This window comes from Macaca thibetana, chromosome 16 (assembly GCF_024542745.1).
Source record: "Macaca thibetana thibetana isolate TM-01 chromosome 16, ASM2454274v1, whole genome shotgun sequence".
NCBI lineage: Eukaryota > Metazoa > Chordata > Mammalia > Primates > Cercopithecidae > Macaca > Macaca thibetana.
This window is the reverse complement of record NC_065593.1, coordinates 39,579,443-39,592,087: the sequence shown is the minus strand read 5'-3', so window position 1 is coordinate 39,592,087 and position 12,645 is coordinate 39,579,443. Positions and strand designations below refer to the sequence as shown.

At 39.0% G+C, this 12,645-nt stretch overlaps 1 protein-coding gene across 1 annotated transcript; it reads right to left on the bottom strand.

Annotated features, from left to right (window-relative positions):
- Positions 1-12,013: 12,013 nt before the first annotated feature.
- Positions 12,014-12,411, bottom strand: SMIM36 (small integral membrane protein 36). The gene has a single exon (XM_050764810.1). It carries the CDS (start codon positions 12,293-12,295, stop codon positions 12,014-12,016), a length of 282 nt encoding a protein of 93 aa, XP_050620767.1. The 5' UTR covers positions 12,296-12,411.
- Positions 12,412-12,645: the final 234 nt, after the last annotated feature.

Below are 12,645 nucleotides of genomic sequence, written 5' to 3'. Positions count from 1 at the left end.
CACTTAAAAAAAAAGAAAAAAGAAAAAAACACACACATTAATTCCTAACTACTGCAAACATCTTATAAAAAGGTTTTAGGGGCAATGCAATTGAAATTCACTTAGAAATAAGGAAATAAAAGGCAATGTTCTACTAAAAATTAAGGATGGTCCCTGAAGATCCAATACATCTAATATGTTTTACATTGTCAAAGTTCCATGCACGGTGGCAAATTCATTATTTTTTACATTTGGGGACAATAAGTTTGTTAATACATGCTAGCAACTAGGAAGTCAATGCATCACCATATGCCTGAACTGAGACCATTTGTCATGGTTTACGTTCTTTCTAAAGAGTGCAGAACAGACCTTGACTTGTAGAAGCACCAACGCGGGGACAGTTACTTGAAATGTCAGATGGAAAACATGTTAGCAAATGGGGTGTGTGCGTATATCCTGTGAAAGGAAAGGCCTCAGCCCCCTGTTAAGCTTCCTGCTGCAGCTCCCTGATCAACAACACTGCTGTAGCCGCGGGCAGTTTTTCAGGACAAATCCTCCTGTCACTAGTTTCCTCATTCAGGGAGGCCAGGTTGGAAATGAGGAAAGATCAGGAACAAAGAAAGAGGCAGGGTCAAATATGCCATAGCCAAAAGATCCTTGGCAGGTTGTTAATGAACTCCACTCCTCCTTTTGTGCAGGTGAGGCTAGTGCCTCCTAGGAAGTTAGTGTCTGGGCTAAGAATTAGAACCCCATAACCCCAGGCTGCTGCTCCAAGGTGTAGTCTGTAGAATCAGGAATATGGATGAGAATCAAGCACAGGGTCAACTGATAGAGAGCTGTTGGTAGTATCAAGTCAAGGGTTGCAGCTATTTTCCTGGTAGTTCAGTAGAGGCACCTCCACTGAGGAAAAGAAATTTGGGCTGGACGTGGTGGCTCAAGCCTGTAATCCTAGCACTTTGGGAAGCCAAGGCAGGAAGATTGCTTGAGTTCAGGAGTTTGAGGCCAGCCTGGGCAACATAGTGAAACCCTGTCTCTACAAAAAGTACAAAAATTAGCCAGGTGTGGTGGTGCATGCCTGTAGTCCCAGCTACTTAGGAGGCTGAGGTGGGAGGATCTCTTGAGCCTGGGAGGTCAAGGCTGCAGTGACCCAAGATCGCACCACTGCACTCCAGCCTGGGCAGCAGAGGTCTCTCTCTCTCATCAAAAAAAAAAAAAAAAAAAAGAAAAGAAAAGAAAAAGAAGCAGCTTGGGTAATTTGGAGCTAAAGTGGGCAGAGAGACAGAAGGACTCATCTGTTGATTCACTTTCTCAACCCTCACCTTCCCTGTGCCTGTGGAATTAAGTGTGAATCCTGGCTTTCTCTCCGTAGCCTCATTCATCCCAAGACTACCTGCTGCGCTTTCCCAGCCCTCTATGCCTGGGCACATCGAAACAGCCCAGCTTGTTCTCTACTGTGTCTAGGAACAGTTTCTTTCCATAGGGTAGTATTTTTATGCTACAGTGGATTGTAAAAAGCCTCTCTCCTTTTTCCCATGAGAAACAAAGTCATCCCCAAAGCATGCAGAATTCCTGACATGTTCAGTCGTTTATTGGGTGCTGCGGGGAGTTGAAATAGATGTATGAGACACGCACTCTTTTTTTGAGGTGCTTAAGATCCAGCCAGGAAAAAGAACACAGGAGAAATGACTCGGATTTACAAACTAACAGAAGAGCTTTCCTTTGTGTATTAAAAAACTCAACGAGGAATTCTGCAAAGCATCCTTAGCAATACAAAAACCAAATTTGAAATGCACTGTTTTTAAATTTTTTTAAAAAACTTCCTGGATCAAGTTCTTGGCAAAATTCCCATCCCTACCCATCTAGACCAAAACCTGGGGTTAGATGTGTAAGATTGGAGGTGGATTACTCCCATTACACATAGACAAACTCCAAGGTGATATGGTGGAGTGGTGCAGAGCCGGTCTTCAAAGTGAGGGGTACAAGAAGATTCAAATAATGTACATATAAGTTATAAGAATATGCATATGTGTATATGTAATATATAAGTATATACAAATGTATACTTTTGTATATTTTGTTTGAACACACACACATGCACACACACACACACGAGTACTAAAATTAAAAGTATATAAGTATATACAAATGTAAGTATAGATAAGTATATACAAATATGTACTTTTGTATATTTTGTTTGAACACACACACATGCATACACACACATGAGTACTAAAATTATCTTCACTGACAGGCATGCATGATCAAAGGCATTCGAAAGCCACTGGTTTAGAGAATGAGCTTCAGAGTTCCAGTTGCCTAAAATATATGAAGTTGGGAAAATGACGTTACCTCTCAGGGTTACAGTGAAAATTCAGGCAATGTATGCAAAGTGCTTGGTATAGTTTTTTCCTGCCACTTGCTAAGCTTTACAAAGACAAAACTCATGTCTGTTGTGTGCATTGATTGTATCCTTCAGGCCAGGCATAACATCTGCACAAAGTAGGTGCTTTACAAATATTTGTCAAATAGATGAGTGGTCTGTAGGTATATCCAGTTCTTAACTGGACCTCCACCTGCATCTATGTTATACAAGCAACAAAATTGGAGTACACAGAACTGAGAATAACATTATGATGGAAATGACCTTCAACTCACCCTCTGTATAATAGGTAAATCATTCACAAACTTGGGTAATTTATTATTAGAAACAAACTATTTATAACACACCTGATGGCTGATGGTGATTCACCAGCATGCTACAGACCCATGGATTTGAACCACTGCTATAACCATAACTTATTACACTTGGTGATCTAATCTGATTGGATTCTTTCACGAGACACACTCATAAAAATTTCTATGTAAACAGTGCTTCTTTATAAAACCAATAATGGACTGAGTGTGGTGGCTCATGCCTGTAATCCCAGCACTTTGGGTGGCCTAGGTAAGGATCGGTTGAGGACAGGAGTTTGAGACCAGCCTGGGCAACACAGTGAGAACCCCGTCTCTATAATTTTTTTTTTTTTTTTTTTTTTTTTTTACGAAGGAAATTATGAGGGGGTGGTGGTGAGCACCTCTAGTCCCAGCTACTCGGGAGGGTCACTTGATCCCAGAAGTTCAAGGCTGCCGGGAATTACGATTGCACCACTGCTTTCCAGCCTGGGCTATAAGAGCAAGACCCTGTCTCAGTTTTTTTTTTTTTTTCCGAAAAGACCAATAATGGATAAGAAAGAGAAAATGAATATAAAGTCTAAGAGCAGAAGAGATGTAGGTTAAATACAGAGAAACATTCTTGATGGTGAGAGTTGTCAAATCCAGTCTTGCTGCCATTTAAGAAACCAATCATTCCCCTTTGGCCCCTGGATCTTCTGGTTTCCTCCTGATTATGTGTATAATGACTACTGCATATACATTTTTGTCTCCAAAATTCTATACTATTCATTTTTCTCCCTGCCCCAGTGGCAGACAGCTTTTCACAGATACATTTCCGTATGAGAATGTCTTTATCAATTCTGACAAACAATCCAGATTCCAAATTCCACCGCCACGTTTCCACTGAGCCATGCTTGGGCAATTTTAAGTCCTCCCTTGGAGCAGCACACTTTTCTCTCCCCGGGTCTTCCTGTTTCCTCCAAGTCAAGTCCTTTTCTTCCTAGTGTCTCCTGAGCTTTGTATTGTATGCCTGTCAACTTCAAATTGCAGTTGAGGCCACCAGGCTGGCAATGCGTCAAGCAGAGAACCAGCAGATCCCAGCATATGGCTGGTGTTTAATTAAATAATGGCTGAGTACAGAGAAGCCTTGAGAAAAAAAAAACCATGCGCAGACAACTTCCTACTATCTTGGGAGGATGTGAAATAGCTAAAATCTTTCTTAATCCTGGTGTTACAAAACCCTTATCTGGAACACTGGCAGCCCAAGAAAGTCAAAGTCAAAGTAACTGTGCAACAGAGGTAGATAATAAATGATCTCATACTTTCTGTATCTCAGTCACTAGTGTTTTCAGGGAAGATGGCGTAATGAGAAAGAGACTGTTCTTGCTACTCTTGGGCAATACTTGTCTGTGTCTGCCCTCTAGTTCTCAGAATTGTTCTAATCAAAGAGATTATGTTATTTTGCACTCCCCGAAAGTGATGGCAGGGAGAGACAGATCTCGAAAGTGTGACTTTTCTGTACCCACCTTGCTGAATCATCCTGTGGCTCTGTATGGATTCTGGGCAGCTATAAAGTTATAGTGTAAACTCAGGACTGAAAGTCAGGATCCCTGGATTCTGCTAATCCCACCCTTTCAACCTAAAGGTGTTCGCATGACAGTCTGAAACTGCCTTGTTTCTAAAATAAAAATAATAGTTCCTCCTCTTACAAATCTTCAGGACGATTAAATGAGGTGCCTGGCACTCATTGAGTGGCTTCTGAAGTGCATATGGGGTATCGGAAGAGACTTGGATACTTTAGGGATAATTCCAAACTGTCTTTGTTTCACTCAAATAGTTTTGTGCTTGAACCCCATAATATCCTGTCTTTGTGATTTGTCCCTAGTCCTCCTCTATGGAACAGAGAGTTTCTTGCCTCTATTCCTCTCAATTATACCTTACATTCCATCTGGCAAAACCACAAGCACATTTTTCTACCAAGAATTTTTTTCTCCTGTATTCTACCCTCTTATTTATTTGAGATGTAGTCTAGCTCTTGTTGCCCAGGCTGGAGTGCAATGGCGTGATCTCGGCTCACCACAACCTCTGCATCCTGGGTTCAAGCGATTCTCCTGCTTTAGCCCCCTGACTAGCTGAAATTACAAGCATGCGCCACCACACCCGGCTAATTATTTGTATTTTTAGTGGAGATGGGGTTTCTCCATGTTGGTCAGGCTATTCTGGAACTCCCGACCTCAGGTGATCTGCCCGCCTTGGCCTCCCAAAGTGCTGGGATTACAGGTGTGAACCACCGTGCCCAGCCTACCCTCTTTAAAAACACAACATGGTGGTGTGTGCCTATAATTCCAGCTGCTTGGGAGGCTGAGGCAGGAGGATTGCTTGAACCTAGGAGTTCAAGACCAACCTGGCCAACCTAGTGAAACCCTGTCTCTAAAACAAACACACAACAAAACAAAACAAAACAAAACCCCCACAATAAATGGTTACTCTGCTTTTACAGCATCTACTTCCTAGGCAACCTCTATCAAGTTTGGCCTTTTAGTTTCTCCCCCAGACTCGAACTCAGCGTAGTGTCACATCCAATAGAATCATGTAACTGACCCTAAAAAGCTTTGACCTGTTAAACAACTCGTCGCACATCCTAAACATTCATTTTAGATACTGAATTAGTTTGTTAGGGCTGTCCTAACAACGTACTGCAAACCAAGTGGCTTAAATAATGGAAATTTATTGCCTCACACTTTTGGAGGTTAAAAGTCTGAGGTCAAGGCATCGGCCAGGCCATGTTCCTTTTGAAGGTACTGGGGAAGGATGTATTCCAAGCCTGTCTTCTACATTCTGGTAGTTCCTTGGCTTGTGATTGTGTAACTCCATTCTTCATATGTATGCATGTCTGTGTCCAAAATTCTCCTTTTTATAAGGACACAGTCCTATTGGATTAGGGGCCCACCATACTCCAGTGTGACCTCACCTTAACTAATTATACCGGTAATGACACTATTGCAAAATAAGATTACATCCTGAGGTACAGTGGCTAAGGACTTCAACATATGAATTCTGAGGGGACGAAATTCAACCCGTAACAGACACTACCTTTTCTTTCTAAATTTCTACGGCACGTGACAGCTGTCTAACCTTTCACTCCCCTTCCCCTTAACACCCCCACAAATGTCCTGAGCCATCTCTAGCCAGCAGGTCATGAAGTCTTCTACTTATTTTCATCTTATTTGCTGGTAGTGGCTTTCATTTTTTTGAAATATCACTATATGCCAGATACTTTAGTGTGTGATTCTGAACTTTGTCCATCTTAAGATTATATTCTTTTTTTTTTTTTTTTTTAAGAGATGAGGTCTTGCTATGTTGCCTAGCCTTGTTTCAGACTCCTGGGCTCAAGGTACATATGATTTTTTTAGTTGAGGAAAAAGGCTCAGGAAGTTAATTGATGCACAAAATGTTAAACAGGTCGGGCATGGTGGCTCACACCTGTAATCCCAGCACTTTGGGAGGCCGAGGCGGGTGGATCACTTGAGGTCAGGAGTTCAAGATCAGCCTGGTCAACATGACAAAACCCCGTCACTACTAAAAACACAAAAAATTAGCCTGCATGGTGGCATGCACTTGTAATCCCAGTTAATGGGGAGACTGAGGCAGGATAATCACTTGAACCTGGGAGGCAGAGGTTGCAGTGAGCCGAGATCAGGCCATTGCACTCTAGCCTGGGTGACACAGTGAGACTCCCATCAAAAAAAAAGAAAAAGGAAGAAAAGAAAAGAAAAAACAAACTAATTAACAAAAACCACAAAATGCTAAACAGCAGATAGTGACAGAGGGGAAATTGAGTGAGGCTTTTCCAGTATAAAGTTCAGACTTAGTCCAACTCTGTCCTGAAGACATTCTGGAATATCAGGAGATGTTCCAGCCAAATTACAATAATTTATTTTTCTTCTGATGTGACATCTTACTCAGAGGAGAAAATCTGAAAGTCCTTTGGATGAAACAGATGATTATGGAGCAACTTCCTAGGCATCCAATTCTAGCAGAGGAGAGAGATGGAGTTGGTGGAACAACCATGGGTTTACTCTTGCTCTTTAATAGCTGTGAAAAAACAGGTGGTAGGAGGTGACACATCTGGAATTGAGTTCAAATCCTGCTTCTTACATGGGTAAACTGCGTGGCCTTATGCAAACTCGAGCTGTTCTATGAGCCTCCACTTCTTAATCCTTGAACTAGTTTTAGATGTGACTATCTCATAGGGGAGCATGAGGATTAAATGATATCATGAATAAAAGGTATCTGGCATGTAGCGAATTCTTGATAAATCCCCATTTATCTCCCTCCCTTTCCTTGCCTTGAAAGTGTTTGGTTTGGGTCCTTCCCAAAGCTATCATTCAAATTAAGCCAAAACACTACATTTGCTTTAATACAAATGTGCATGATAGAAGAGTAGTGAATTAAAATATACTGGGAAAAGGGAGTCCTAATTCCATAAGGAAAGAAAAATAAGGCAGTATTTGAATGTCACATAAACCTCTTGGTTCTAGCTGGCAAGCCGTTCCACCAGGTCTTATTACCAAAATATTAAAACATTAGGTAGAACCTTGCAGTTGTACAACTTATAATTCCATTAAGAGATAAAGCTATATTTTAAAATAAGACACAATTGATGAAGGTTTAAAATAAAAGCAAGTAAGGAGATCATGCTGTAGAAAGGTAAGTGGTGGGGGCAAATAGGAAAAAGGTGATAATAGGACCTCAGTTCCTGTTTTTATTTTGGTTTGTTTGTTTTCTTCTTTCTTTCTCTTACCTCTGAGGTCAAATATTCTTGGGAAGAAATCACAGTTTCTTCTGGGTTTATTTCCTTGCTGGTATTTATTTATTTATTTTTTATTTTTTTTAGAGACAGGGCCTTGCTCTGTTACCCAGGCTGGAGGGTAGGGAGTAATGTGATCATGGCTCACTGCAGCCTCAAATTCCTTGGCTCAAGCCGTCTTTCTGCCTTATCCTGCTGAGTAGCTGGGACTACAGGTGCCAGCCACCACACTCAGCTAATTCTTTCACTTCTTATAGAGATGGGCACTTGCTATGTTGCCCAGGCTGGTCTCAAACTCTTGGGCTCAAGTGATCCTCTTGCCTCAGCTTTCCATAGTGTTGAGATTACAGGCATGAGTCACTGCTCCTGGTCTGTAAAATTCTTAGTTGTAGTCCTTACAAGATTCTAAAACTTCATTTTATACTGAAAAGATTGTTTTAAATACAGAGAAGTTGCTTCCTTCTTGAAGAACAAGTTGAATGGATTACAAATCAAATGAACCAGAGGCTTGGAATTACTCAATGCCATCTATTCCAACACTTACTTTAGAGTATTTTTAGTTTTTTCCCCTTTTTTCCTCTTCTTTTTCTCTTCCCTGACTTTATTTCTGTTCACCTTATTTGTTGTTGTTGTTACTAGGATTGTTATTATTCGGTTTTTGTTCTCCTTCTCTTTCTTTCTCTTATAATTTATTTTTCTGTCCCCCATCTCTGTTAATCTTTCCTCTTTAGTTGGATCCAATGTGGAATTGAAACATAAGTGAAATACTTTTAAATGAATGTTTACTTCATATTCTTTAAAGAATTTTGAAAATTTTATTTTTAATAGGAATCCAAGAGAGAAGAATATTTTATATTCTTAACTTCAATATTAGATGCATTGAACATTTTATATTTCTCTCTCGGAAAAAGCTGAATTCATTATTATTATGTTCATTACTTTCTTGTGGTGCACTAATTTTTTTCTCCACATATATATTTTATCTATATATAGACACATATATATTTTGTCTAACAAAATATATATAGACACATATATATTTTGTCTAACAAAATATATATAGACACATATATTTTGTCTAACAAATATATAGACAAATATATGTCTTATATATTATATATATCTCATTATATATATTCACTGATCACATATTTGCTGATTATATAATAATTATATGTAACTATGCATAAATTATTATGTACATACTTTTATATACTATATAATAATATATAGTATAATATATAATGTATATAATAATATACAATATATTATATAATATATAATTACATATAATATGTAATTAATATATATATTATATATAATCATATTATATATAGTATGTAATTACATATCATATATTATATCTTATCATTAAATATAATATATAATTACATATTATATGTAATCATATATAATATCATTATATATAATACATAATTATATATAATTATATAATACATAATTACATATATAATATATAATATAATACATAATTAGATAACATAATATATTATATTATATAATATATAATATATATCATATATTATTATACATTATATATAATATATAATTATATACAATATATGTATGTATATTATATATATATTATATATGTACATAATATAAAATTATATATACATTATACATATTATATATGATATATAATATTGTATATAATTATATGTATATGATTATAGGTATATAATTACATACATATATTATATATAATTATATACATAATAATTATATATTCACTGGTTGGATATAAAATCAGTGAATAGATCACTGAATATATATAATGAGAAATTTAATATATATTGAATGTATAATATATATATTTTATGGGTGTTTATATATAGTCCCATGAAATATATACGTTCAATATGTGTATTCTGTCTATATATTCCCATAAAATATATACATATTTCATATATATATTCATAGGAATATATATATATGAGAACCTGCCCGTTTCTTAATGTGAGCTTCATCTGAACTAACCTTATTTCTTTCCCTTTCATGGAAATATAAGTATATAATATATAAAGGGTAGGTTCTTAGAAGCTGCCTGTGAATTTATGGTGTTTCCTCTTTCAGTTTATATTTTCATTATAAAAGTGAAGATGGTGGCCGAGCACCGTGGCTCACGCCTGTTAAACCCAGCACTTTGGGAGGCCGAGGCAGGCCTGAAGTCAGGAGTTCGAGACCAGCCTGGTCAATGTGGTGAAACCCTGTGTCTACTAAAAATATAAAAATTAGCCATGTGTGGTGGCAGATGCCTGTAATCCCAGCTACTCGGGAGGCTGAGGCAGGAGAATTGCTTGAATCCGGGAGGCAGAGGTTGCAGTGAGCCGAGATTGTGCCATTGCACTTCAGCCTGGGCAATAAGAGCAAGAACAAGACTCCGTCTCAGAAAAAAACAAAAACAAAAACAAAAAAGTGAAGATGGCTTCTTGCTCATAAAAGAAATAAATATCCTCTGAATGGTTTTCAATATAGTTTTCAAATCATGTATTTAAGAGAAAATAGAATGTTCTGATAAAATAAGAAACAAATTAAATTAAAAATAAACATCAAAACCTGAAAACCAAGTAACTGGGATTATCTTCACGTTTGTTACAGATACTTAACAATCCAAAGGCAAAACATTGCTCATTGTCAAAGCTGGCAGGGCAGGCTGGCCAGGCCCTCCTCTTCAGTTTTCTACAGGAGGAACAGAAATTGAATTTCTCATGTTTTCTTCACATGTTGGACACCATCAGACCTTCACAATCAATGGACTCTATAATTTTTTTGCTTTTAAGCTTTGTTTTTGTTATTTCTTCTGTCTAAAAAGCCATCTCCTGTCCTACCCTTCAAGATTCCAACATACTTTTGTTCTTCTGGAAAAATGACTATTTATCTTTTAAGACAAATCATCTTATCTTTGGTACCTGAGTCTAAGATGAAATTGGCCATTCAACATTATTCCAATATTTCTTGAGTATCTTCTGTGTGTCAGACACTCACGTCTCTGCGGACTCCTGCACCCTATGCAGACTTCTAGCAGAGGATCTGCAAAGCTTTCTTATCTTTCATTGTCTAAGTCATGCCTGAACCTGCTTCCTTCTGTTGGGCAGCAAAGATCAGATGGCAGGGTCATGACACTTTTCTCTTCACTTCCACATAGGTCCTGATGGAAAGAAGGGGTTTAGTAAATCTCGAAGTAAGCACATAAGTCTCTCTGAGCTCAGGGAAGGGAGGGTTAATAAAAATACACAAAATGGAGATAATAATTCAAAAATTTTGGAAATAGACTAATGAACAGGGGAAAAACATACAATTCAACATCAACAATGAGAGTGAAGAGAGAGCAGGTAGTGTTCTGGGGACAGATACACCGAGCTGTGGGACCTGAGAATTATTTCAATGAGTTTTCAATAACTTTGTATTGGATCAGGCCGGCTTTGAGGATTGGAGACTAAACTTTTTGATGAGGCATATGGAAGGAAATATTATCGGTGATCATCATCACAGCTAACCCTGTGTGTCAAGAACTGTCTCAAGTGCTTTTGGTGAATTAACTCATTTAAATAGCCCCAAACCTTCGCTGTCCAATCACTATCCCTGAGGCATAAAGAGGTGACTCAGCTTAACCATGGCCACACAGCTAGCCAGTAGAAGAGGCGGGATTTGAATCCAGGCTCCAAGCTTTGTTGCTTTAGTTGTATGTATTCCTTATTCTGTCTCAGAATTGGGAATAGAATGTGAAGAGCTGGTAGCTACAGAAATAATAATGTTCTGAAGTCTGAACAAGTTCAGTGGGGTTGCCTTGACTGGGTGCAGTGGCTCACATCTATAATCCCAGCATTTTGTGAGGCTGAGGCAGGAGGATTGCTTGAGGCCAGGAATTCAATACCAGCCTGGGCAACATAGTGAAATACCATCTTTACAAAAAAAAAAAAAAAAAAAAAAAAAAAAAGCCTGGCATGGTGGCATGACACTATAGTCCCAGCTACATGGGAGGCAGAAGCGGGAAGGTTGCTTGAGCCCAGTTCAAGGCTTCAGTGAGCTATGATCATGCTGCTGCACTCAAGCACAGGCAACAGAGCAAGACTCTGTCTCTTAAAGAAAAGAAAAACAACAACAAAAAAGTGGTTGCCTTGAAAAGAAAGAATTTGCAAAGAATAGGCTTGACTGGAGTTAGTCTCATTCCTCATCATACACACACAGACATGCACACACACTCACACACACACCCCCACACTCTATTGCATCCTTTCTCAAAAGTCAGTCTCTCCTGTGAGTTGCAAGGACAGCAACATCAGAAATGTATCAGTAACCAACTCCATTATACTATAGTATTGCTGACATTTTGCATTTGAAGAATTTGACTAAAGACCACTTTGGGCTTCTTACCTTAAACAGTTGCTTTTGTCACAAAGAAAGCGATGAGAAAACAGCAAGTAAGACAGAACTCTCACCTTCTTTCCCAAGCGGGACACATGTACCGAGAGAATTGGAGCCACGATAGGGAGCAGTTTGTCTCTATGGGAAGTCTAGTGGTCTCTCCCCAGTGTCCTTTAGCCAGCCTCATACCATGGTGCTTTTCTTCCCTAGTGGAGCAGGATCCCCCAAAGAAAGTCCAGGCCCCTTTGGCCAGTGGGGCCCAGGGGCACTTGGCTGCATCACCACCAACCGGATGGAGGGCTGGGCCTCAAGTGTGGCCTCGGGCGCGTACTCCTTACTGGGATCCTTGCCTCGGCAGTCGTATAGCACGCAGGAGATGAGGAAGACCAGGAGCAAGATGACGTAGCTCGCAACTAGGATGATCAGGTTCAAGGTGACAGGGTCGATCTCCAGGTAGAATTCCATCACTTCTCCCAAGGCGAAGAAGCGGGTCTAGAGAAAGGCAACTGGGGTCAGTTTGGGCATTGCAGAGAGCAGACCTTAGAGCATCGGAATAGCTACATTGGCTCTGGAGTAAAAATACATTAATCCCTACTGCTCCAGGAGACCTCGAGGATTAAAGCTGCTCGGTTTAATATCTTAAGCTTGCTGTTAATACCACAGCCACCAAAACACAGAAGCTGTCTCTCATGAGTTCACCTACAGAGAGAGAAAGAGAGAGAGAGAGAGAGACGGCTCATGAGTTACTGGATCATGGTATATAAGTAGAGCATTCACATAATTCAGCACCCACACAGGCAGTTTGGTGAGCAAAA